This window comes from Atractosteus spatula, chromosome 21 (genome assembly GCF_055471065.1).
Source record: "Atractosteus spatula isolate fAtrSpa1 chromosome 21, fAtrSpa1.hap1, whole genome shotgun sequence".
NCBI classification, from domain to species: domain Eukaryota; kingdom Metazoa; phylum Chordata; class Actinopteri; order Semionotiformes; family Lepisosteidae; genus Atractosteus; species Atractosteus spatula.
In genome coordinates, this window is record NC_142726.1 from 3711972 (window position 1) to 3738401 (window position 26430).

Here is a 26430-nt window from a genome sequence, read left to right on the forward strand (position 1 = left end):
CACAGACACACCAGGTGCTCGGTGTTTGGTGTAAAAGTTGAGCTAAAAGAGTCCAGATGGCATTGATTAAGGATCTGTCTAAATATCCATTAAAGCAGGCGTAACTTAAATTAACACAAGAACACCAAAAGATGTGACCTTGCCCTGAATCTTTAATGAGGGTCGCTCGATTGCCATTGATGTGATTGAAGGCGGCCTGTTTGTGAGAGATGTTGCCCGGAGAATGAAATTATGGACCCAGACAAGCCTAGATCAGTGTTAAATTCATGGATGAAATGTATGGCAAAAATCTTCGTCAAGCAGTGTTTGACTAAAACTCAGATGAAAATGAATTTCATCACATGGGGTCAGTCGCAACATACAAAAAACAAAATACTAAATGGGAATGATCCCTTGGTTAGTATGCCACTCCTGATGTTATGTTAATACAAATTGCAACAAACCTGGCTGCTGAACATACTCCCTAGCTACGTACTAAAAATGTTCTTAGTTTCAACATGACACATCTGGATGTCACCCGAGTACTTGTTTTGCTGTTAATCGTGAGAGGGGACTCCACACTGGTGGTTCTTAGAAGGCGCAATGTGGGTACAATGTCTTATTTTTGGTAGGTGTGAATTTAAGGGGTATATAAAGAAAGATCCATTGGACTGCAATCTAGGCTCCAGTAGTTTAATTTTCAGAAAATCAGTGTCACCATCAAAACTGTACCCAAAACTGACCCATCTACCCAGAACGGTCGAGATCCACAGACATAAATTAGAAAGCACTCTAAGATGAAGTGCAACAAATGTAGCACATGACAGTGCATGAGGTTTACCTTCACAGTATTTTGTACACATTCATGTAGCCTACTGTAAGTGTTTTGTAAAAAATAATTGCCAGTGTGCTCTGTTAAACATCTAAAGTGTCTCAGCACTTCAGTGTGTCATTTATCAATGAAAATTAAAGCCACTGTGATTCAATACATGATCGAATTCAAACAGTATCCACCAGCAGCTGCTCTCATTTCACAGCACGTTGAAATTCATAGAATATCATATCGCTTAGCTAGTTACAGTATGTGCCCTCATCTGGACTATTTTAGCATACATTTATTTGTTAAAAAAAACTAACATTAAATTATCACTAGCATTCAGATATATACAGTATACAGCAAAGTATTAAATACCTATATTAATTTCGGCCATCATATTAGCTTACTGGTACAAATTACTCAAATATTCCGAATCAGAGCCCCCTTCAGTTTTTGCCTGATCGAATGACATCTTAATTCTTAATACCATACTAAGGATGGGATCAGATGATCTCCAAACGTCTTCCCAGCCTTCTTCATTGAAACCGAGTGTGCATCTGGGGATGATGCCAAGGTAGTACCACACTAACTGCTACTCGATTGAATACACAGCTCCGTACTAAATCAGCAAGTTCGTTACAATTGTTCAGAATCAGGCAGCTAGAGCCCTGAGCAGGCCATGTGCAAGCAATGACATTACTCCTGTCTTAGAGTCCTTGCACTGGCTTCCTTTCACGTTTCACGTCAAGCTCAAAATCCTCAGACTCATTTATAAGGCTTTGGCACCACAGTACCCATCTGACTTAATATCTGTCTACTCCCCACCTCGCATCCTTCTTTCGTCTGACTCTGGTCTTCTAGATGTCCCTCAAGCTCATTCACACTGACAGGCGTTCTCTCGCTGTGCCCCAAAGCTCTGGAAGTATATCCCCAGGGATTTCAGACAGCATGCATCCAGAGTGCATTTAAATCTGAAATTAAAACCTTTCTGTTCAGAAAGGTGTTTTCTCAATTAATGTCTGTGTCTGCTCCATTCTTTAAATACTGCTGCACTTCTAACCGATTATCGTTCTTATATATACTTTGTAATTTGCTATCCTTATAACAGTTTATCTCTTTTAAACCTACTGTGAAGCACTTTTTACTTTTTAAAGATGCTACATAAAATAACGTTTTTTATTATTATTAGTTGACTCATGATCTCCACACTTCTGCTGACTTTAACGGTTATAATCTTAGGGCTGTGACTATGTCTGGGGTACAAGGTGACTCATGAGGCTACTAATATGTGATCATTTGCAATTACTGGGGTGTGGAGTCACTTGTGTGTCACGTTTGTTAACAATTTGTTTCTCTGGTACAAATTAGTTTTGCTTCACTGACTTCAGTAGTGCTAGGATCCAAGACAGTGAAATCTTCTTGGTGACTGGTTCTTGCTTTATTATGGCTAAGCCTGTTGTTCGTTATCTATAACGTCACTATTACAAGCTACTGTACTCAAACATATTAAGCTACAGTAGCTTGCTACTGGGGAACTGTCACTGAAACAATCCATTGGATTAGATCGCTAAATCTTTAGTAATACTAGGGTCTGCAAGTACACCATGCTTTCAGCCAGCAGGAAAAGATCTAGAGTCTGGCAGTACTTTACACAGGATGAGAAAACTAATTGTAAATTAATCTTAGTGTAAAACATTTCTGAAGCAAAAGAAACAGAATGTTATGAGTTGAATAAAACACAACAAATTTGAATCAACAGCACCCAGATATCCCGGTGCTGATAAGACATCCATTTTATTTTAACACTGTAGCTTGTCAACAAATTAAATAAAAAACTAAGTTAGCATAATCAATATTTTATCATTTGCACATTAGGGAATTGCTAGTTGTATGTCTTGGTTAGTGATGAATGTGTAAGAAGTAAGTCACTCTTCTAAAATGAGAGAGTTGACTGTACATGCCGAGCATGCTGCAAGTCAGCTTCATAATGGCACTCTGTGAAACTGAAATCAAATGTCATTCCTTTTATTCAGATCTTATTTTGAAAACTGAATGTGTAAAATGTTTTTTTCTTGTGTGCTGTACATTTCACCGCATGCAGATAATCTAAGATACTGGCTCACTGAGGGACAGCCCATGCCCTAGAACATACAGTACAGGGTCAAAACATTGCCTCAGTAATATCACAGCTGACTGATCTATCTTTATAATTGTTTTCAGACTGAAGCATGGGAAGTTCTAGGATGAAATAAACTATATCAGCAGATTGACTATAGTTCGCCATCTGCCTGAAAATGATCTGTTAGGAGGCTATTCATGAGTAAAATGTTGACAGCTAAGAAACAAAAGCACTGTCTTCTGAGGGCCAGATAACATCTGAGGTGGTAGCAGAGAGTGTGCAGGAATTTGTTATTCACCAATTAATGCCCAAGAGACTTGACAGAGCCAGCCTTCTCCAGGTGCCTGCTGAGGCATAGGCAGAACGGAAGGCCGTCTCACAGCCGTCTGTCCAGAGGCTGATTGGGTCTATGAGTCAACCCTGCCGAAACAATCAATATTTCTGCAACCCCTTTTTGATTTGTGTTGGGGAAAAATAAGGACATGGTTTACAACTCTGTGACTCCAAGATTAAAATTGTTAATGCATTCTGCTCAAAATCATTCAATTAATAAATAAAATGATGTAAATTAAGCATGGTGATTCACAGGCAGTGTGTTGGTAAGGATTTACAGAGACAAAACTACAGAGTGTTATAAAGCATGTGCTTGTCTGCACTTTAATTGTATATTCAATACCATTAAAAGTGAGTAATTGCTTTCTAATTAATCCATACTGTAATTGCACATTAACGAATGGCTCTTAAAATTGTAATGAACATTTAGCAGCATTTTTAAAGGATGAACAGTCTTCTAGGCTCTTGTTTTTCTGTGTTTTGGAGCAAATTGTCTTTTCTTTTTCACTTCTTCTTCAGTTTTATAGAATTCAGACAGGCTATTGAACCAAAATTACAGTTGGAAGAAGACAGGGATCATACTTCATCAAAAATGCTGACGTTCTGGAACCTTTTCAAGGTAAATATCAACTGTGAAACATTCTCAGGATTTACTGCAATGTGTTTTTGAATGGGGCAACGGTCAGTTCGTCTGCCATATTTTCTTGCTTTTTACTTACGCTGTTTTTTTCTGTTAAATATAAATAAAGATCAAGTTAAAGTATATTATGCTATGAGCAGAGTAAAATGTGGTAAAACAAGGTAAGGCTTGGGAGGAGTTATTGAGAGTGGTACAGTACACAATAAACTTTCTGAACAGCAGTAAAGATAGAGATTGTGAAATTATTGTAATATAAAGTCTACAACCAAATTCCTAACAGCCCTCAGACGTGAAATGAAATAAAACTTGCCTTTATCGTCTAGAGTTCAATAGGAATAAAATTGATCTTTCATGGCTCACACTGAAGAACATAGATGCATTAATGATAAAGGAATGACAATTTCCCTAGTTGAATCTGAAGGATATTTGTGAATGAATTCTCCTGAAATGTTTGCTAAACCACAAGATAGGTTTTCTGTTTTATTCTGCTGTCCTGTTTTTATTTTCTGATCCACTTTAACTTGAAGTCAGTTTAATCACAACCTTTTTATGTATCTCAATATTAAATTAGTAAACAACTTTTGGGCTTTCCTAGTGTAGCTGTCGCTTGCCTGCTCAGTCAGGCAAGTATCAAGGGGCCCATATATGAATTAAACTGTGTTTGAAAGAATTGAAAATAAAAAGGTTCTGCCAAGACAGCAATATACAGTAAATGTCACTCCCATGACTGACAGTTTTATTAATACTGATGAAAAAATAACCTTCCCCCTTATAAGCGTATTTTAGATATTCTTACGTGTTGACTTGTTATATCAGGCTTAAATAGGAGGGTCATTTTATTTCACTTTCATCAAAACCCTGAACCATTCCCTCCTCTGAGATTAATTCCAGCAGTACTCAAGGAGATTTTAAATTTCAAACATAGAAACACAGTCACTCCTTGCAAAACCATAAGTCTAATTCCCCAAATGTCTGAATGCTCTGGAACTCCTCATCAAAGCCATGAAAGGGCTCGCTCCCTTTTAAAAAATGATTGACATTCGTGATGTGTGAAATCTCAGAGAGAGAGTATAGTAAACAGTGATGATCAGGATTAATCAATATGCAAATCTGTCCTGAGAACTACAGCCAAGCATGTTGCTATTCGACACACTGCCCCTTCCTGCTTTGTGACTGGGACAATATAAACAATTTCCTTCTCGTTTCTATATTCCTAAATCCTTAGACCTATCTAAAATACTGTTTTACAAATGTGGTATAGTGCTCGGTATCATAAGGAAACTTAAAAGTTATACCATGGGTAGCAATCTGAACTTTAATGGCACAGAAGGGGTTCCTGGGTGGGTAACAGAGCTGTGGATGTTACTGTAAAAAAGCAACATCCTTGCAAAGACATGGAGACTGACCTGGCCGATCACAAGTTTGAGGTCTTCTTAGTTTCAGCTTTGTATTGTCTTGTGTTCCAAAAGCTGTACAGTAACAATATGCAAGGCAGGATGAATTCTTCATCAAAAGCTGTTTTTTGCAATGTTTTATTTTTTAAAAAGCTGTCTCTCTCCTTCCCAGTTCTCATTCTTTTGAAGTGAATGTTTTTTTTTTACAATCCCGTTTTACTTCAGGGTGCCCCAGGACTCTGCGATTGTATTAACATCTTTTGAAAAAAAAAATGCTATTTCACAGTCTATTTACACTGATACATTTATTCAATACAAACTTTAAAGGAAGCCCCCCCCCCCTTCCTTTTTCTCCATGAGGTAAAGTGAATCCTGCTGGAGAAAAACGCCAAGGTCGAACGAGCGCGTTTTTCTTCTGGAGAGCTCAGAATAAATACATTTGAGTGTCACAGCAAAAACCTGGAGGTGGAGGTCTTGTGAAGTATGGAACACATTGTGCTGACGAAGGAATTAAAATACAATTTATTTCACAGCCTTTCTTTTCTTGACCTTGCTCACAAACACACACATGCACAAACTGTCACCTGTTCATCAATTCAGAGACAAAGCTAGCTTTATTGTAAATATTAATAGACATGTCGGAGACAACGGAATTCAAAGAAGCCCTGAAGAGTGATTACAAATGATCAATGACCTGTATGAGCTGCGAAGAGGAAAACAAACACGTTGGAGGAAATGACCTTTCCAGTTCCTTTCCCAGTGACGAAATCACCCTGCAAACATGGCTTGCTAGGCTACCTGGAAACAGACAGCAGATGCGTTAGAGCTTGCTCATCTTTTGAAACTGGGAAACCAGGTTCTGCACCTGATCAGAAGTGGCAATGACCTTTGACCCCAGGTAGTTGGCGCTATTGGCGGTGGTCTCTTCGAGGAAGTAGCGATAATTCACCATCATCCCACAGGAGGCGGTGATGCCCCTGGCACTGGTGTCAGCTTGCCAGTTAAGCCTCCACAGGACGGCGCCGTTCTGCAGGTGGAAGTTAGCCACCGGGTTGATGGCGTAGCCCCGGCGCTTCTCCCCGTAGAGGTACCAGGCGCAGAGACGCATCAGCGCGGGCTGGAGCGCCCCCACCAGCCGCTCGGACCGCACCCACTCGTTGTCGCTCAGCAGCTTCCGCAGGCCCTCAGGCCCCGGAGCCGCAGCCGCGGCCACCACCTCCTCCCACTCCGGCCCCGTCAGCAGGCCGCCGCCTCGCGCGCCCTTCAGCAGGCCCAGCAGCCAGCTGGTAAAGCCAGGGATGGGAGACAGGCTGGAGAACTGCGTCAGGTGAGGAAACTCGCCCTGGAAAAGCACAACGCGAGAGGGGGTCACCGAGGCAGGGCTGTTAAAAAAAATACCATCTCCCCCTTGCTATTTTTTTTTCCTGAAAGCCCCCTATGCTATCTTTAAAATAACGAAGGGAGAGAAGGGACAGTGTCGGATCAAGCAGAAACTCTGACAGTGAAGTCTTCTCTCAGGTGGCACCGTGACACTGTGGTTGGCACTGTTGCCTCGCAGTGCTGGGGACCTGGGTTTGATTCCTGGGGTGCTATTTGCCTGTTGTTCGAATGGTCTCCCCCTGTTCACGTGGGTTTCCTCCAGGTGCTCCTGTTTCCTCCTACAGTCCAAAAACATCCTGGTAGGATAACTGGGTTTCAGGAAGACTGACCCTGCGACGACACTAAAGTCTGTAGAACATGACTAAACACTCAACTATTTCAAATATTCTGATTTACAATCCCGATTCATGAGATAAAGCAGCAGACACTCTGCAAAAAAAATGAAAAAATGACTGGAAAATACAGAGCAACCATTCTCTCATTTTTCAAAGGTCCTCAGAGAGATTAAAAAAGCAGTTAGTTAAACGAATTACAGTATACATACAGTACATGGCTATCCACTAGCCTTGAAAGAACATCTCTTTTCTGAGAGCTTTTCCACATCAGTGCTGAGTCAGGTTTAGTCGGTGCATCAGGTTGTTGCTATCATGTACTTTCACACACTCGACTAATTACCTTTTGGTTATCATATTGTCTTCATAACCTCCGTGCCCTTTGAGAAAATGAAGTTGTGCGGACTCATAAAAAAACTCAGGGAAACATTCTATTCCATGACAGGTAGGAGGGACGACTTTATATAGGATATATAATCCTATATATTATATACTGCTTGTTGTATCACTAAGCACTTGGTTGACATAATATGGATGTCTCCCTTACATTTCTCATATTTAGGAAGTAAGGAATGACAAATAAATATCACCTGAATTCCCTAACCTGAAACTTGATGGATTGTGCTTTAGTCTATCAACTCCATATACATATACAGTGTGCATGTACATAATATATATCCACACGCACCATTTGAAAAGGCTACTCTGACTGTAAAGCAGACGGGGAATGGAAATGTACTGTCTAAGATTGCACAGCCTCCAGACATTTTCACCAAGGCCAGTGATGGAGATGGATGACCACGTACTAAGCTGAAAGAGGTGAAATGAGCCCCTGTTCATCTTGGCTGAACAGATAGAGTATCGGCATACTGTTGACTCAGGAAATGTAGCAGATGAGGCATATCAAGATCCACACGAGATCATCTCATCAAAGGAACTAGGAAGCTAAATTCTCTTGTTTTCTCATTTCTTGCTGGGGCATTAAAAGCCAGGCTGAAAAGAAGACACTTCTCTTGTCAGTCTCGTTCTGTGTTAAGCAGGCTCCGTTTCTGTTCCCTCTTTTTACGGCACTCTTCTTAATGCAATTTAAACAAGCTTAATTATTAGCTACTACGGTTGTCATTCATACGTTCATGTGAAGCAAAAACGCTAAGATGCAGTATGAGAAGGTAAGTTATTAGATAATTTTACTGTAATTAATTTGAAAAAATCTTGAAGCAGCTCAAGAATTAAAGTCAAATTATCCACGTGTTTAATTTCAGCAATCAGCTCTGTTACAAGCTAAGCTAGAAATACTCCTGTATAGTTACGCTATAAAGTCCCCGCAGTTATATCGACAGCTGCACTGGCATTAGAACACCAGACATGATCGAGTCACTGAGTAAGAAATGTGGGATGAGCAGCGTACATTATGGAGACAGAAAAGAGCTGCAATGCCTGTAATTACAATTCTGAATGATTCTTAGAAAGTGGTTTCCCTCACCCCTATTATATCCTATGACCTTTCCTTCTCTGTTATATTAGAATCATTTTTTGTGACCCCGATATTTACTGGCATAGATGTAGGTGTGCATGTGAAGTTCAATAACCGCTAATTAAGCCATCTGTAAGCCTCCTTGGCAATAAAAGACATCTCCTTTGGGGACTGCAGGTTTGACCCTGGTTATTGGCAGTAATGTATTTTAAGAGCTTTCCTTTGGTATATTCATTCTATTCATTTATTCATATGATTTTTTATGTGTTTGCACTTACTATTTTCTCAGTGGAGATATCTGTAAATTAAAACACTTACCACTGAACCTTTCCATAAATGTAATCTGCCAGACACCCTCCAGTGAACAGTAATCTCTTGGATTTTCATAAGGTTACTAAGAAAGAGCTAGGTAATTTCATTACTGTCTAAGCAGTGCCCTATTTCACTGTCAGGTTCTGGAAGAAAGTTGTATTTAAACCTTTCATTCTACAGAGAAGGTTAGAAATCTGTCAGCACATCCATTTCAGTGCCCTTGGGACATGAGGGCTATGCATTTTTGAACATTGAGGTTGCAGTTAGTGACAACAGGCATGTCTTTTGGAACACTAATGTAATGTAAGGCGTAGTCAGTGAGGCAAAGGTATTATAATGGCTGGAATATATTTTCCCGCTAATGTAACACTCTGAATAGAAAAAGGTCAAGAAATCAAAAATTAGTTTAATTCAATGTGTATGTAAACACAAGCATATACTGTAGCAACATGAGTATCTTAAATGTCATTAAGGAGGGTCATTAGGGGTGCAGGCTGATTTCTGTCAGATGTTGTGAGTTTCAGTCTGGGTAATGTCACCATGATCCCCCAAACACCAGAGGACCAGAGGGCCTTCAGGGTAATGTGGATGTTATCTAGCTGGTTCAGTTCATTCCTTCATAGCCTGGTTTCCTTGTATATTGCTTTAGTACAGTTTCAAAATTTACTTCACAACTTGCCATACGATGCTCATTGTTCCCTAATTGTTCTCTCACCCGTCTTCCTTACGCTATTTTAAACTGTGTGAAAACACTAGATAAATACAGGCTTTTCCTCCTGCAGGTAGGGAAGTAAGAAAGCATCTGTTACCTATGTATACAGTGACGGTAGTTTCAGGTAATCACAATTCTGGTAATGCTTTCCAGTCTGTGTGAGGAAAAGTACAATTCAGCCTGGTAGATCTGAAGTAGATTATAATATCTTAGAATATGTATAAGCATTATTTATAACTGCAGACTTCAATTAGATTTTCTATTTAATTTGGGGATGTTTATTGACATGTATTTCTTTAAAGGGGGTTCCTAACCAGACAAGGTTGAAAACCCCAAACCGTAGCCATTTGGGGGACAAGTGATATCTTGTCTGTAACAAATACACTGTTGATCTACTGGAAAGACAATTTTTCTTCAAAACATATGTCAGCTCACAGTGAAATCCTCTCTTCCTCTATAAATCATGTGGCTCCCAGTTGCTCAGAGGCTACATCCGAACACACTCAGCAAGAGAGGGTTAATCTTCCATGAATGCTTTTGTTTATGTAAAGAAAAAAAAGTCATTTAAATCTATCAAGCCGAATGCCACATGCTTTCCATTCAATTCACTCCTCATTTAATAGAAGGTAGCTCCCAGACACTGAATATTTTTTGCATTCCCGATTATTGAAGGTGACAGCTGAAATTTCATTATTTTTCATCCCCCTGGCGCTCACAAGCTGAAATGTCAGTGTCAGTTATGTAATCTGGAGGCAGACACCGTTGGGGGACGCAGGTGTGACAGCAGGTGCAGAAAAGGAAGAGGATGGGAAGAGAGAGATGGGAAATGTTTTGCTGAAAAAAAACCTTAGGTTGAATAGTGGACTTTTGCATTCCTGGAGCACTGATATACAGACTTAAAATAATCTTTTTATTCTTTCTTTGCCCATTCCACTGTTGACACTCTTTTTTCCTTCTCTTGGGATTTTGTTTAACATTTCTTCTGCATTTCCCATTTTACGCCCATTTAAACTGGATAATCTTCACGTTTGTGCTCATACAGTAGATACCTGTCCTGTACAGCACAGTGAGAACGCAGGTGGTTAGACACACTCCTTCAACCTGCAAGTCCATCAGAGCACTTCATCCTTTGACACCTGTGCAGGAGAGTTACAGGAGTGCTGGCACCAACTGGATTAGCGGTACCTTTCTCGTTCGTAACTCTGCAAGCTGCAGGATTGTTGTTTCACTTCGGGAGCCCTAACTGATTTATCCCAATCCTACCCTTGGCGGGACTCAGTCTTTGGTGAGAGAGAGCTACTGACATTACACCTGGGCCACTGAGTTTCTCCTGCAGTTGGAGGTGATATCCTTTACTGACCTTCAGCACAAAGGGTTTTATTACACATACTGTATCATCAACAATGTGGCAGCAGAAACAGTTTCTATGGACTAGAAACACCTACAGCCTTAAATGTCTAGATGTCACGTCAACCCAAAGCTCAAGAACCTAAAGCTAAAACTGTTTAATTCCTGCTGATACAGTACATGTGACATCATCTCAGCAGGCAGACTGGTGCTTTTCTCAAACATTGGATTCTACACAACAATGGCCTGTACATACCATTGAAATACAGTAAGATGATGCTAATGGATAAGCTAACTGAAAACTGTGGATCTTGTAAATAGTCCCGTGGCTTTTTTATGTTAAGGGGAGTAAAAATGTTTTATTGTATTTCAAAGGCAAAAAAATGCACTGTCAGTCATATCATTTTAACTGAAGTGATCATGACTCATACAGTCATGATCACTTCCCGTATAGTATATTTTCCAAAAAGATGAAACAGGTGAAAATGATGAAAACACAGTTCCTTAACCTTGCCCCCTTATTAATGTCACATTTTTCATATGCAAGTTTCTTATGATTAACTGAAATAACCTTACAACTGGGAAACCTGGGAAACCAGTAGGGAATCTTAATTAACTTACAAGGGATAAAAACTTAAAGAAGGAGAAATATAGGCACTCACTAAGTTGTTACTAATTATATGAACAGATCCTTAAAGGCCAATTCAATTTGCATTATTTCTGTTAAGTGAGATTCCCTCTGAGTCTTCAAATTAATTCTCTGAGCTGCATCTTCATAGATTTGCAATAGCTCTAATTATTTTTTTTTAATTTAATGAAAGTGGTACTTTATTAAAAAAAAAGATTATTGCTTTTCTGGCTATGCTTAGACCTTAATTTATGACATGCAATGAAAGTATGTCCTCCCACCTTTCAGTATACTGCACCTTGCTAAGGTTTTGTGGGGAGAGCTGAATTAGCAATAGGATGTGTCTCATATTAAACCCTGAAAGCATGTTCCCTACATCTCTTGACCCTGCACATCTTCACTTCCCTCTGCTCTTCAGGAAAACAGACTGCACCGAGGACGTTCTGCACTTTGGAGATGCTTCTCAACACTGAATAGGATACTGTATGTATACATACTGTAGCTGTAGTGACCCCTGCTGTGGATGTGCAGTCGGGCACCTTCTGACGAGGATCAAACAGAGGGTGTGTGTTCCTTTCCTTCCGAGGGCACATGCCTGTGGGGTCTAGATCTCAGATGAGATCACAGAAAGCCAGGGGGAGGGCAGTGCCTGAGAAGGAGCACACTCTTTCACAGAAGCTCACAACGTCATTACGTCCCTTACTGACCAGTCACAGGGCCCACCTGCAGTTCCCGCACCACCTTCTTAATGAGGAAGTTCCCAAGCTCCACTCCCTGCAGGCCCGCTTGCGTGGAAGAAATAGAGTAGAAAACGGCGGCATTGATCTTCTTGATATCTTCTTCCGCGTCCAGAGATGAAAACTCTCTAACGATGCTCTACCAAAAGGACAGTAAATGATCAGGTTAGGTTTGGATTATTTTGTGATGCTTCAAATTTTTATATTGTACATGGGCAGTAACTTCCATTTTCAACCCGTAAATACAAATTAATTAACCTTCCCAGGAGAAAAGTGTATGAATTTGCACAGGTGAATTCAATGCGACAAGTATCTTAATTGACGACACATCTACTGTAATTAAAAAAAACAAAAGGCCAAACCGTTTTGTTGTTGGGGAGATTGACAGCTATTATTACCAAGATTGTCGAGGAGCCATTATAAAGGCTGGTTGATGATATCTCTTTCTGACAAGCCCAACAAAAAAAGGTTTTTCCAGTGATTGCTAAGGTAGCTTAAAGGTAATCTGATTTAAGCAAATTTCATGGTGAACTGAAAAACTAGGCTATTCACAAAACCAATAACATGTGAAACATTTCATTTTTCTTCTGTTTTTCTATAGCTTTAATTGTCATTACTCTCCACAGAGAGAAGTTTTCCACTGATGTCTATGCACGATGATTCCTTACCACGTGTTCCCACACATATTTCATGTTTTTCTTCTTTCTCCCCAAGTTGTTTTTGCCCCTTCCTGAGGCTATGTATTCTTTTTAATAAATTTAGAATCACCAGTTATTTCTGATACACCCACCTCATACCGATTCGTCATTTGTGTTTTTCAAGTCGCACTGACGGCTGCAAACGCTGCAACCGGGGAGCATGAGGAAGCGCAGGCAGTCTCCTCCGACCTGCCCACCTTCAAGCCACTTGTCTTTTAACACGTCACAGGCGACACAGACTCGTACCAGGGCTTCAGCACTGACTGGAGCAGAGGCACACTGGAAGCCTGCTGGTACCTGGGAAGTCACAGGGGGCACTGTGTCGCTAAGAACTGAGACAGTCTTGGTCAATTGATATCACTCCACCCTTGGTAGGTCTCAGTCAGTTGTGCCCTGCTGCCTTGGGAATACCAGTCACAGTTGGCTAGTGACATGACTTAGTCTCAAACCCGTAATCTGTGAGTCACTCGGAAAGCCCGGAGCCTAAGTTCTCTTGCTAAACCTTTCACAGCATTTTGTATTACTGTGAGTGAAAAAAATAAATGTGCAGACAGACAAATAGGCACTGAGGAGGCAGCAGACTGAGTTTGTACTGACTGGAGGTACAGTAAATATTCCCCCAAAATCTCCTGCCATCCTAAGAAAAATAGATATTTGAAAATTAAATCCAATACCAGTCAGAAATTATAGCTATATGGATGAATACTGGAGGCAGGGGAGACATGTCTGAAACTCTGCTGAAGACCACGGAAGAACAGCTCTCTCCTGATCCTGACCTGAATATTGTCGGAGATCTCTTCTGTAAGCGCAACGTGCAGGACCACCAGGGGCTCTCCTGGCATGGCGCTGTGAGTGAAGGCGTAGCAGCGTCTGTAGGGCCCCACCCTGCGCTTGATATCCGTCCAGTTTCTCACAGGGTGAACGGCCTCATACCTGCCAGCATGGAAACAAATGCATTTCACACAATGGTTCCTGGCTGAACAGGGGTAGAAATGTCTCTAAGGCATACAGACTCCTTTGAAGGATGACAGCTGCCTTGAACAAATTTATGAGGTTGACTTCTGAAGCCTTTTGTGTGTTAGGCTTTCTAACCACATATAAACTCCAGCAATTTTAACAAATCTGTATTTAAGAGAATTTATTTAGAGTATTTGACAGGGAAGGGGTGGTTATAACACAGGGAGGCTTTTTTTTTGCTGTGGGGTAAAAAGCTTTAAAAATGGCCCAGCTTGTTGTAGATAGGAGTTCTTAAAAACAGAATGTTATTAGTAGCAGCTATTTTTCTTTTAACACTTCAACTTACCCAATCAGCGCCCCCTCAACCCCCCTCCAATTCACCTCATTGGTGCCTCTGCCAGGTGGTTGCTAGGCACAGGAAGAAGATGTAGTTCTGCTGTGCTTGTCAACCAGCCGAATCTTTATTACATGCCGGTTTCAACTGTAAAAGCGTTTTTTCTCTCTCTTGTACAAGGTTCATCGTTGTGCTCAATGGCAAACAGTGTCAATATATTATGGGCCTAACAAGGAAATGTGACCCAATATTAAATTGTATTAGATGGTCTTGTGAAAAGTAAACATTGAAGGCTGAAGAATCTTTTCAATTTTTCAGCTAAGAAATAATTCCACTTCCTTTTTTTTCAGTCTTTACATGTCTCATTCTCAGTGATGTATCTCAGTGATTCTGCAAAATCAAAAGGGCAAAATTCCACAGCTGCAAAAAGTATGAAGCTTAATTTAACACAGTGTCTAAAAAGAACAAAGAACCGTACGAGCTGGTCGTGTTCATTTACCCTAATTGTGAGAGTGACACAACTGCGGTTGCTACAATCCCAGACTCTCATGTTTCTAGAGAAACCTTTCAGGTTTCATTTCATTTAATCTTTTATTTAACTAGACAGGTAAGATGAGGGCCCTCATTTAGAGGGAGAATGAGAGAACAGAGTATATAGGACACTGTAATGGACCAGACAGAGTGAAGTCTCTTGTACCAGTGTATGACTGCAGCTGCTGCACTCGGGATTTGAGCCTATGACCTTCTGGAGTCCAGAGGCTCAACCATACAGTAGCACCACACTGCTGCTCAAGAGGAACTTTAAGTATCAAATGCATGAACCATTTACAACCCTGACAGCGTAAAGCTCTCGATTGCATGAAGGACTGTACATGAAGCAGGCAGCCTATAAGCATTACAGAGAATCCTTTGACTTACTGGAGGTCTTTGTGACTGTGTCATGAATAACTTGCAACCTAAATATTGCTTGAGGTGTGGACAAAGAACATTCGGCAAAAAACCATACTTGGCTTACTGGCTAATTTTCTGGAGGGTCTCACAAGGTGACTGCCAGGTGATTCTCTCCAGCTGCAACAGGCCAGCCGAGAACCACTCTGACAGCAGACTCTTCAGAGCGCCGTTCAGGTCCTGAGGAGAGAAGAACAGGGCCTTTATCAGAGCTGGTCCACCCGAGCCACAGAAATGTCAAGGCATAACCAATGACAGGGCTCATGGAGCAACATGTCAAAGCAGAAGTCCTCATCTAAGACAAGATCACTTTATTGGCCATATACAATTTCTTGTATTAGGAATTTGTCTTTTTTCGCATACCCCAACCTGCTCTCCATGAGACACACAGACAGGGAGAGAAGCTTGGGGTCAAAGCGCAGGGTCAGCCATTTATACGGCACCCCTGGAGCAGTTGGGGTTAAGGGCCTTGCTCAGGGGCCCAATGGAGTGGGATATGAACCGGCAACCTTCCAGGCACAGAGCCACCACACCACCTTTCAGTCTCTCTGGCCTCTACGTGTCCTTGTACCTAGATTTCATCATTTTAACTAGTCTTTTCTGCTGCAGTGGGCCTTTCAGGACTCAAGTCATTGATCACTTTTTTAAAGCGGTACTGTAAAAATTGTGAGATTAGTTCTTCTCATTACCTGACATGCCTTTTTGTCACACTCTTGATGTGAGAATTTTTACATCTGCGGGCATTGTCAGCGTGATGAGATAATTTGTAGGTTTACTGGACGTGCAACATAAACATGAACTCAGATTTCCTTGCCCTGCTCATCAAATTTTCCAGCACAAGTATCTTCTATAAATAATTTTCCTGCCAAAGGAGAGAGCATTACTGGGGAAATATAATTGAGTTGCACCATCCCATTTTTTGTGTACAATTATTGGTGGCAGGGCTTTGTAAACCATTCAGAGAAAACTATTCTGGTTGAAATGGGTAATGAGCATGACAAATAGCAGTGACATACACAGCATGCATTTATTTAACATGCCACTGACACTCCCCCACTGATAGCTGTAGAAGAGGTTTTTAAAATGTTTGTACTGCAATTTTCATGAGAATCCCCTCTCCACAATTCTGCCTTGTTTTGGTATTGTGTGTATGGAAATAACTGTTAATCTGTGACAGTAAAAAAATCACCTCCTAGAACAGATATAGCAATATGAATAAACAATAAATAGGCAAAAGCAGAGGTTAATTCAAGCTGAATCACTATTACAGCTGAAAATATTTGTGTAGAATTCACAGCTACTTGCTCCTTTGTAGCCAAACGCAGATGCAATACACGACAAAAGTGATAAACAGGCAAAATACCCATTATATTCTATAGCAGTAATTTTGTTTCTAAGACAGAACTTATGCAGCTATAAAGCACTTCATTACAACTGCTGTCCACCAAGTTAATCCCAATAAAAGCCACACCTCATTTAAAGAACAGCACCTTCTAAGAACTGCTCTGTCTTGGGAGAAACTGACAGTAATCGGGCATTGCATTTAAAAGAGAAAGATGTTTTCTTATTATAACTATTTTTAACTTTAATATGCATTATTTTGTTACCTAATACTTAGTTTCCACCTCCCACTGCCAGTATAGTTTTTTTTCTGCTGTACTGTCTGCCTGCTTCAAATAACAAATGCCCCAGTCCAATCCCATTAGCTTATTACCAAAGTCTCCATATCTATTCTAAATCTTTTCCTCAAACATCTCCGGTTACCCATTCCAACTCACCAAACAATTTGCTTCTCATTTCCTCTTATATTTTAAATTATTCAATTTTCTCTGTTCTGAACTGTTGCAGTTTATCATATTGAGCTCCTCTGTGAGCTGATATCAGCATATTGTTTGGTTTTCTCCAAGCCAGGAGTCTACTTTAAAAAAAATGTTTAGCATCTCCCCAAGCTCTTTTGGCTTTTAATAATTCAATGATTTGCATACAGTAGTTAGAATATTTGAAACAGCATTTTTGGGGATCTGCTTCACCCTTGTGTTACATTTATGATGACGCTAGGGAGCTGTAAACAGGAATGCTGAATTTAGTGTGTTGCTGTATGTTGAATTACTTTGAACAATTTGTCCCTCCCCTTCTAATGTCTTGGCCTCACTGTAGCACATAACATTTTATCAGAATCACAGCAGATGGGCAAAACCACTTCACTCTACTGTCAGATAAATTGAGCTTAATAAAATATTCTAGAAACAATTTTGAAAGATAATACTTCATTGCCATAGATAAAAGCAGAAACCACTGCACGCCTCTGGAAACAGGTTCTGTTACCTACCTGTATATAAAGGAAAGTTACATTCCAAGTCAGAATTGTATTGACCTTGAAGCAAAGTGAAACCTTTGAAATGCAAGTGCCTTCCTCATCAGCCTGCGTGACACAGTGGAAATAGAGGAACGAGTAATAGAATAAAAAGCCCTTGAAGAGGAATGTTTAACCCCTCTCTCCTCACTCCTGTTGGCAAACCAAACGAAGTGAGCACCTCACAACATCTTTTTCTTGTCTACTAATGTGACAGACTGAAGCCCAGAATCTCTGTGACAAACGACTCTCTAGGCTGCTGAGAAAGAAATAGAACAAAAGTATAAATCGAAAACCTCTTTGTTCTTCTTTCTCAAGGAGGTTTAAAACTGAAGAGAATGCAAAAAAGCACTGAGAAATGTAGGGCATAATGTACTGCATTTTTGACATAGGTTCGATCAACTTTTTTACTTGGCAGTTCAATACTCCAAATTCAGTAAAACAATAATGGCTTTCTGTTTGACAGAGACTCTAATAAAAGAAAAGGCGTTAAAGAAAAGCATTAATCAAGTATAATGCTTGAAATATGGAGTGCAAGAGCAATTTTTAGTCAAGTTCCACTCCATGTCCTGCTCAGATTTAGGAAAGTTTCTACTGTATTCCATGAGACAAAAAAAAGAAACACCTCAGCTTTTATTTATTCAAAGACAGTTGTGTTATTTTTCAGAAATGCCATCCTGCTGGCGCTTGTTCATTTTTAATGCTTTAATGAAAACAGATACAAGACGCTGACTGGCAAAGTACCTTATTAGTTGCAGTGCCAGCGCATTAAAAATAAACAGTTGGTTCCCAATGGAAAAGTAGTGATTCGGGTTTAAAATGATACTGGGAAAGCAAAAATACGGCTGTCCTCTGACTCTTTAGACAATTAAGATGGGTCAACTGGAAAATGGCCAATTTGCTACTGAGATAAAATCATGAAAAGTGGTTGTGCATTTTTTCTGACTACTGACATCGGATTAGGCTAAGGAAAACAAAAACCAAAGTGAAGAATCAAAGAATTTGAATCAAAGAATCAAAGTGCAGCCATTTTTTAGAGCGGGTCATGTCCTTTTTCTGCTAGGCTCCTCAGACTTAAATCTCTTTTAACGTAACAGGACTAGGATAATCAATGGCTTGGATTTAACGTAATAGCAGAGGCGGAGTTTAAAAAACATACACAAAATTCTCTAGAAGTGAGAGTGTACCACAAGGCACTTCAAGCTAAATATAATGAAGCAACTGACTGCTCACTTCAGCTACATGTTTTTTGCTTCGTAACCTAATTAGCATACTACACTAGCTTTTACTGCCTTTTCCTTCAGAGGATTTCCCTTATGTGAACTCCAGCAGGGAGAAGATTCAGGGGAAAGGACAGGCTACTTAAATTCGACCTATCTATCTTCAGCCCAAAGATCACACGCTGTATACGCCTTTAGCAAAACATCACTCTAATCCAAGACACTAACTAGGCTCCATAACACTACTGAAGGGAATCTACAAGCCGCAGTGCATTAAACACAGTCAGGTGGGAGCAAAAAAGTACATTCAAATATTATATCTGAACAGCTGCAATAATTATTGATTTTGCCACTATATCGTAAGCCTACACCTTCATATTTTACACAACTACTATTGCGATAGTTATGTTTAAATCCATTTTCTGTGGTTCATACCTTCATACAGATTGTGTTAAACTAAAAACAAAAGTCATTATTCTAATAGTGGTTATCCGTTTTTGTGTCAGGAATCAACAGGTTATTTACGTGGTTCAGCAACAACAGTATCTTATGAAAATTACATAAGATGCCAGATATGTGCCTAGAGCTAATAAAACCAGTAAACAGCATTGCTGCGTTACACAGGATAGTGACGAGTACGAACCAAGAACATCCAGAGCACTGGGGGGTATTGTTCAGCAACGCAAGGGAAATAGGAACTGGATGATAATGAGAACTGTATTCCGTTTTTATTTCTTGAACACAGTGTTTAGGATATTAAGAATTTATAGTAATATTATTATGCATGCCACCTATTTTGATGCTGTAAGGAAAGAAAATCATAAATGAAATTTATCAGCAGAAGGTAATTTTCACTCACAAAGCAGTCATTTTTAAAAGAGCCACATGTTGCCTTTTTAAATATTTCGATTCATTTACGCTGCAGTTTGTCTTTGATATTTATATTATTTAAGTATACTTCCTCTCAGTCCTGATTCAAAACCTCTACACCCACATACAGTAGCTTTTGAAACTGTTTTTACTTTACATGATTACATATATTGACAGAATGACTGCTTAATTGATTTTTTTATTTAAAATTAAAGGCTTAACTATTTTATTAGCATTGCTCATTTATTGCCCTTTTATTAAATGGCTCATTTAAAATGCTCTTGCACTGAGTATATTGAGCTGGATACAAACAGTTTTTACTAAACCACCGCTGGCATTTAATTAGTTTGGTATATATTAATATTAGAGTACTCATTCCGCAGAACATATTGGAAATGAATGCCATGCTACTCTAAAATATATGACATACCTTTGGGCTCATAAAAACCTGTATATTTTACAAAGGTACATACATAATTCATCTGGATATCAGCAGCACTAGCAGTGGTGTAGTCAGATGTGATGTGTACTGTACAACAGGGAACTAGTTATGGATTAAATTTTGCATGCGGCATAGACGACCGCATATGACAGTACTCAGAGGTTTAATGTAGTTAGGCCAATGTAATTTGAAGTCACTTCATCTAAGATCAGGGATTCATAGTAAGGATGAGTCCTACAACCCAGCCGCGTCACTGACACAGTCTGTCAGAGAAATGTATCTGTGTGATGTTAGGCTACAATATAACTCTAGAATAATATACACAATTTATGCATCTATACTGCACCAGCAATCTAGGTCCTTTGTGAGAGTGGTGCCTCATAAGATATCATACTCCTCGCTGGTCATGCCCATATGACTTAGGTAGTGTCCAAAATGCATTTTTCCAATCCATTTTGGTGGGAAGCCCAGAGTGGTGAGCCCCCCTTTCCTATTTTTCCTAAGGACTTGGCAAGGTGCTCAGGGGGAGGATAAGGAGTAAGTGATTTGGGGAGCGGCTCTCTGCTCGCCTACTGTACTCAGTGCCTCCTTTTCAGAGCAGCATCAGTTCTCCTGGTGAACACTGGCTCCGCAGTGAGCAGGGCCCTGTGTATCCTGTGTGATTCCCGATTCGCCACTGCCTCCGCCACCAGCAGAGACAGAGCGTTCCGATGTGGATTTTCGGGACACTGAGCTGATCAGCTTGCTGTGCACCTAGAAGGCATTGCACAAGAAGATGCCCACTGAAGTACCAAGGAGCCAGGCCTCGGCCTCGAGGAAAATCCTACACACCTCCCTTTTCCCAGGATGAAAGTGGCCCTAAAGTGGCAGGAATGCCAACTTTAAAATTACAAACCGCCTTGTGCACCATTTCAGAGCACTCCACCGGGAGATTAATGTGACCATGATGCATTACATAAAACACCACAGACGATATTTTAACTAAGGGCTTACATAGCAGGATAAAGGGCAAAAAAAGAATGAGATCACGTCTTTAAATCTAAAAAGAGAGCAGAAAGTAGCTAGAGGAAAGGGAAATTCATGTGGAAGCTGAGCAAGCGATCCTTAATTGATTAGCAATTCGATTTCTCAGCCTTAGCGATACCTGGACTCTATGTACCATTTCACTTTTAACCATTTATAATGAACAGACGAAAATGACTTTGTAAAGCAGATTCTGTTTCCCCCCCCCCCCCCCCCAACAGCAGTGAAAACAAACCAAGTCCTTGAGTATTCCAGTGGGAAACTTTGTTACAAATGATTACTGTGAAAATGATGGCTTAGCATGAAAAGAGGACAGGTTTAAATGCATTAACAGTCACAAAAGAGGCAGGAGACTTCTCTTTTTTAATCTGTTGATATGCGCCCCTTAGCTCTGGAGCAACAACATTTTATTCCAAGGGCGACAGTTTGAGGCACTTTCTTCAAATCATTTCGACTCCCACTGAAGCACACTAATGCTTGCAAGCGGGACACATTGGGAAACTGCAAATTTGAATTCCTTGCTGCATATTTTAATGGAGCTGTCTGATACAGTGGCAACTGCCAAGGACAAGCATAAAAACGAGTTTTTGAGAAATAAGAAAGTTTCCAGAGAACATGAATGTCATTTTAAATACTCCCGAGCTATTTCTCCCTTACCAGGTAATTGCAAACTTTTTTTATTTCATTCAGAGAATATTAAAAAAGTACAGGGAAGCAAACCGATTGCAAATGACCCTTTTACAGTGTTATATCAATTGTGTGATATCTGTGCTTTGACCTTTTTTGATCGTTTATCCTGAGTTATAATGCAGAATCATTATTCATTTCTTCTTAATTTACATTATTAAGTCATGCATTCAAATTATGCATTTCAAAAGCCTTTTCACAAAGTATTCCTAGTACTCAAAATCTTGCTGTAAAAAGACTCTTGACCTCCTGAGGCAAGTTAGTGCCTCCTATTTTTGAAGTGTTGCTCTAAAGGGGTTACACCACTCAGGTAACTAGAGACGAGTAATAATAGTTGATAATATTTTCTTGCACTTAAGTGGGTAAGTAGATCAAATCATTTTATTATTCCACACTTAATAGCTTACAGAGACATTTAGTATTAGATTCATACAGCTGTTCTTGATCTCATATCACGAAGGATTTTTAGCCATTTTAGATTCTTTTGGGGAAGCTTTTATGAACTTGGAGGTAACATAACGTGTTTAGTGAGACACGGGTGTCTACTCAATTATACGATTTTTCCCAGCTCGGGCACACAATTTGCAGATGTACTGTAAATACAGTACGTTGCACGTTCATTTTCATCTGAAGGCAAACGTTTTTCCCCAAGACACAAAAATGCCGATTCCAAGTAGCAATTCCAAGTCCCGTTTAAGAAATATCACTATATAGCATTTATATGTCGGAAAATACAGCAGTTTGAGTCTTTATGTACTGTTAAGTAATGAAATTTTAGCAGGATTTAAATTATGTCGAAGTCTGTTTACTATTTTTGGTAATTTTACAAAGTAAAGTACAAGTTTACAAAATGTATGGATTTATGGAAGAATAAGTGCATAGCCGTTTTAACTAGTGCATACAGGCTTTTGAAAAAAGTGCAGTCTACCGATAACTCAGATGTATCTATATATATCTCAATCACTTTTATGAGCCCATTTGTATGCAGTCAAGTTTTACTGTATTTATGCACATAAAACGACGCAACGGTACCCTATGAAAAGAAAGTAAGGCGCTCGTCAGGAGTACATGCTAAGCGGTAGGGGGTATTTTTGCGATCGAAGTTTCCTCAGATACATTGTATATACATCTCCAGTATATTCGTTTATAAAAAAGAGGGGGGGGGGGGGGGGGGGAGGCATGACTCTTCAGTCAACCGCTCGGCAGCGCTTTCTGGCCACCGTATCATCTACCCACACGACGTGAGGCAGTAATTACCCTGATGTGTGGGCTGTCGCAGGCCTGGGAAGAAATGATTTCAAGAACGTCGGCGCGCAGGTCGACTAAGAACTTCACCCCTCCTTCCACTCGGCTAATGTGACTGAGCAAGAGCTTGTATCTGGGCGTCAGGCTGTATCTCAGCCTGTCCTCCACCTGCAGCACGGTCCCCAGGTCCCGGTGCTGCGCCTCAAGCAGCTTGGCGGCCAGCTCCGACACGCCTCTGTGATCCACCCCACACTGCGCAGACAGCTTGTCAAGCAACTCCAGCTTCTGCGGCCTTTCCAGACCCCCGTAGAAACGCATGAACTCCAAACTGCTCGCCTCCGCCGGTGGGGGGGATTTATCTCTGGTCTCGTACGTGGGCATGGGGGCCACTGTCCTCTTTAATATATCGTCCATGCTGTGTGCGCACCGGCGGCCGACGCAGGTCGGGGCTCCGGCGCCGATCACTCTCCGGCGATGCCAGCTACTTGGGCTGTAGCGCAGCGTCCTCACGACGTTCAATCGTATCATCGCCCTTTGGATGTTTCGCAGTTTTTACAGAAATAAACTGTAACCCGGCGGCAGTCTGCAACTCTTCCGGTATCTTAAAGAGACAGCCCCATGTTTGTGACCGCTGCTGTGGGTTACAGCGAGACTGGATTTTAACCGAGTTGTGTCAGATACAGTTCTAAATGCGTCAGATATTTTTGTTTAGCCATTACATGAATTTCATTGCAACTAACTTGCTTGTTTTTATCATATTGCATTTCGAAATATTTGGGTCGTATAAAATGCTTTACCAACAGAGAGATCTCAATAAGTTATTTTAAAAGTCTGAAAATCGGTACATCAGCTTGTCGAGTGACGTTTAAATTATTTCCTCCTCCCTCAGTTAATCAGTAACTCTCCTAGTGTGAGTTTGTGTTCTTTGGTTACTATTTACTTTATTTATCTGATATTGCAGTACTGTGACAATACAATCTTTTCTCGTTTTGAAGGCTTAACCTAATGCTTCCTTTTGCTTTTGATTAGATAGAAATTACGGAAGATCATTTACGCCTTCTCAGTGCATCAATTATTGTAATACACCAAAACGACAAAAAGATATGTAAAAAACATGTAATCAATCGTTTTTAAATGTTCGATTGTATAATGAAATAGAATACCCAGTGATAAGTGTAGATTGTATCTACTGAACTTTCTGTCCGAGTTACAAATTCTCCATAGCTTTTGCCAGAGATGAAGTATTATAACGGTTTTGATATCCACCTTCGTGCTATTTATTTAAATTCAGCAGTTAGCTTTGAAAATAGGAGTGTTAATTAGTGAAGCCACAGCGCGTTTTGAAATTTAACATCCTGAGAATGCATTCATGCCGAACTTGAAATGTCATATGAAGGTTTCACCTGTTTAACTTATTGTTAAGAATTGCATTTATATGACACTTCCAAAGAATCCTGCAAAGCTACACATTGAAGAGGGGAACCACTGAAATGCAGCGGTGGGCAATATCTGGATAGCGCCTATATAACATACAGAAATCAATACACACCCGATACACAGTCCCAGCGCAGGGCTCCGTTGGTGAAGGGTGTAGTTGATTCATCAGTTGAATCATGACTGATCTTTAGTGAGGCAGGATTGAACCAGCGGAGAGGAGAATTTAGCCACAGCAATGGTTTTACACCCCTACTCTTAGAAACAATGCCATTGGATCGTTAATGAGGAAGCAGTCAGGACCCCACTGTAACATCCCATTTGTATGACACAGCAGTGTAGTGTCATCTGTCACCATACTGGGGTATTGATTTTGAAACCAATCTGGGCTAGAGGGATGGACACTACCTACTGGTCTAACATCATCACTTTAGGCAGTAACCTGTGTTTCCTTAGAGGTCTCCCATCCGAATACTGATCATTCTTTAGGTCCTGGGATATGTCAAGACCAGACAAGACTGGCGGTAGCACTGCTGTAAAAAATAAGTCATTAGTCTCCCCATCTGAGGAATTGAACCCTGGTCTCCTGCAGGACAGGTTAAGATTCTAACCACAACAGCAATGAGCAACGGATGCAGAATGCAGGGGGTGTATGCCTTCTGTACGATATTAAAGAAGCTGTAATATATTGAATGGTGTGATAATTCTTTGCTGTAGTGTTTGATTTCCTGTTGCCCATAATTCAGCTCTAATATTAAGTTTTTGGTTAGGAATTAAAGATGTCTCCTCCAGCACAGCTGTCTCATTTTCCTCATGATGATAAACTAATTCTTCTTCTACTCTTATAGTCCACCTTATAGTAACATCTTGGACTAAATTCTGAAGTAACAACCCTTTACTGAGATGTTTGCAGGCAACTGAAATATACAGGGGGAACAACGTTATATACTGTAAAAGGAATTTAAAACCCCAATTAAAAAATGATTGTTTAAATGATCAAATTCTCTTAATAAGGAGACAGAGATATCCGCATAGTGTACTGGTGCTATGTAGAGTGGGTATGTATTTCTGTTATCGACATGAAATGAAATTCAATATGTTAATGTATTTAATTACAGGTAAACTGTAATAATAAACTGTAATAGACTGTAATAAATAGCATGTCTTCAAACGGGGTACCATTCTTAATTGATACATTGAAAAACAGTGAAAGATTATTCTGCTGATTTTCAAGACCATCCCAACACATACCACACATAACGAAACTGAGGCTAAAATGACTAAATATGCGCATTGCAGCTCCTGTTGGGAATGTGATCTACAGGTTTTATTTTAACAGAAGCAATGTGCTTCAAAAAAACGTCAAATTGTTGTGCCAGGTCCAAACTATAATTAGTTTTTTTTTCATTTCTTCGCCTAACCAGTCTTTTAAACAGATGATGGATTTGATAAGAAATCAACTTCCGACCTAATTCACATGAAAAAAAAAAACACTCGATCCTTTCACGATGTCAAGTTTAAAGTTTATTGACTATCAAATATAATACAAATAAAGGAGAACACGTTTCCCCCCAAAGAAAGAAGAGGGGGAAAAAAACAGTAATATATTTTTTTCAGAGATAATTGCAATTCTTTTTCATAAAAAGTTAACGGTTCTGCACACGTTAACTGTGATTTCGGCCTTGTATCTCTCGGTGTAAAAAGCAGCCCAAGTTGTCCAGGACAGGTCTACGTCATCGCAGCAGTCCGAGGACCCTGGGATTCTGGGAAACAGGTGGTTCTGAGGTGGGAGAGTCGCCTGTGGGTTGTCTAGCTGTTGAACTAAGTAGATTCTAATATGTAGAATTACATGCTTTGCATTTAGTGTCATAAAACCCCTTTATGCGTTTTTCATATGCTGTTATGCAGTCATCAGTGCTGAAAATGTAAGAGCTAAAAAAAAATGGCAATAAACCGGTACGGTATAATGAAAAAAAACAACAACGTTGTTGTCTGCACAACCTGTAAAACGTTTT

The 26430-nt window shown here is 40.1% G+C and overlaps 2 protein-coding genes across 2 annotated transcripts in view; one reads left to right on the forward strand and one right to left on the reverse strand.

Moving 5' to 3' along the window:
• Positions 1–5572: 5572 nt before the first annotated feature.
• On the reverse strand, positions 5573–23844 carry mlycd (malonyl-CoA decarboxylase). Its single transcript, XM_088938674.1, has 5 exons — positions 22994–23844; positions 15209–15321; positions 13679–13835; positions 12191–12343; positions 5573–6624 (listed from the first exon to the last, which is right to left on the reverse strand). Exons 1-5 carry the CDS (start codon positions 23507–23509, stop codon positions 6103–6105), a joined length of 1461 nt encoding a protein of 486 aa, XP_088794800.1. The 5' UTR covers positions 23510–23844; the 3' UTR covers positions 5573–6102.
• The window catches only part of LOC148817010 (DNA topoisomerase I, mitochondrial), a 70476-nt gene continuing 65480 nt past the window's right edge, over positions 21435–26430 (forward strand). Inside the window, exon 1 of the mRNA XM_088938675.1 lies at positions 21435–21709. Coding sequence (XP_088794801.1) covers positions 21523–21709 — 187 coding nt within the window. The 5' untranslated portion in view covers positions 21435–21522. The remainder of the gene's footprint in view (positions 21710–26430) is intronic.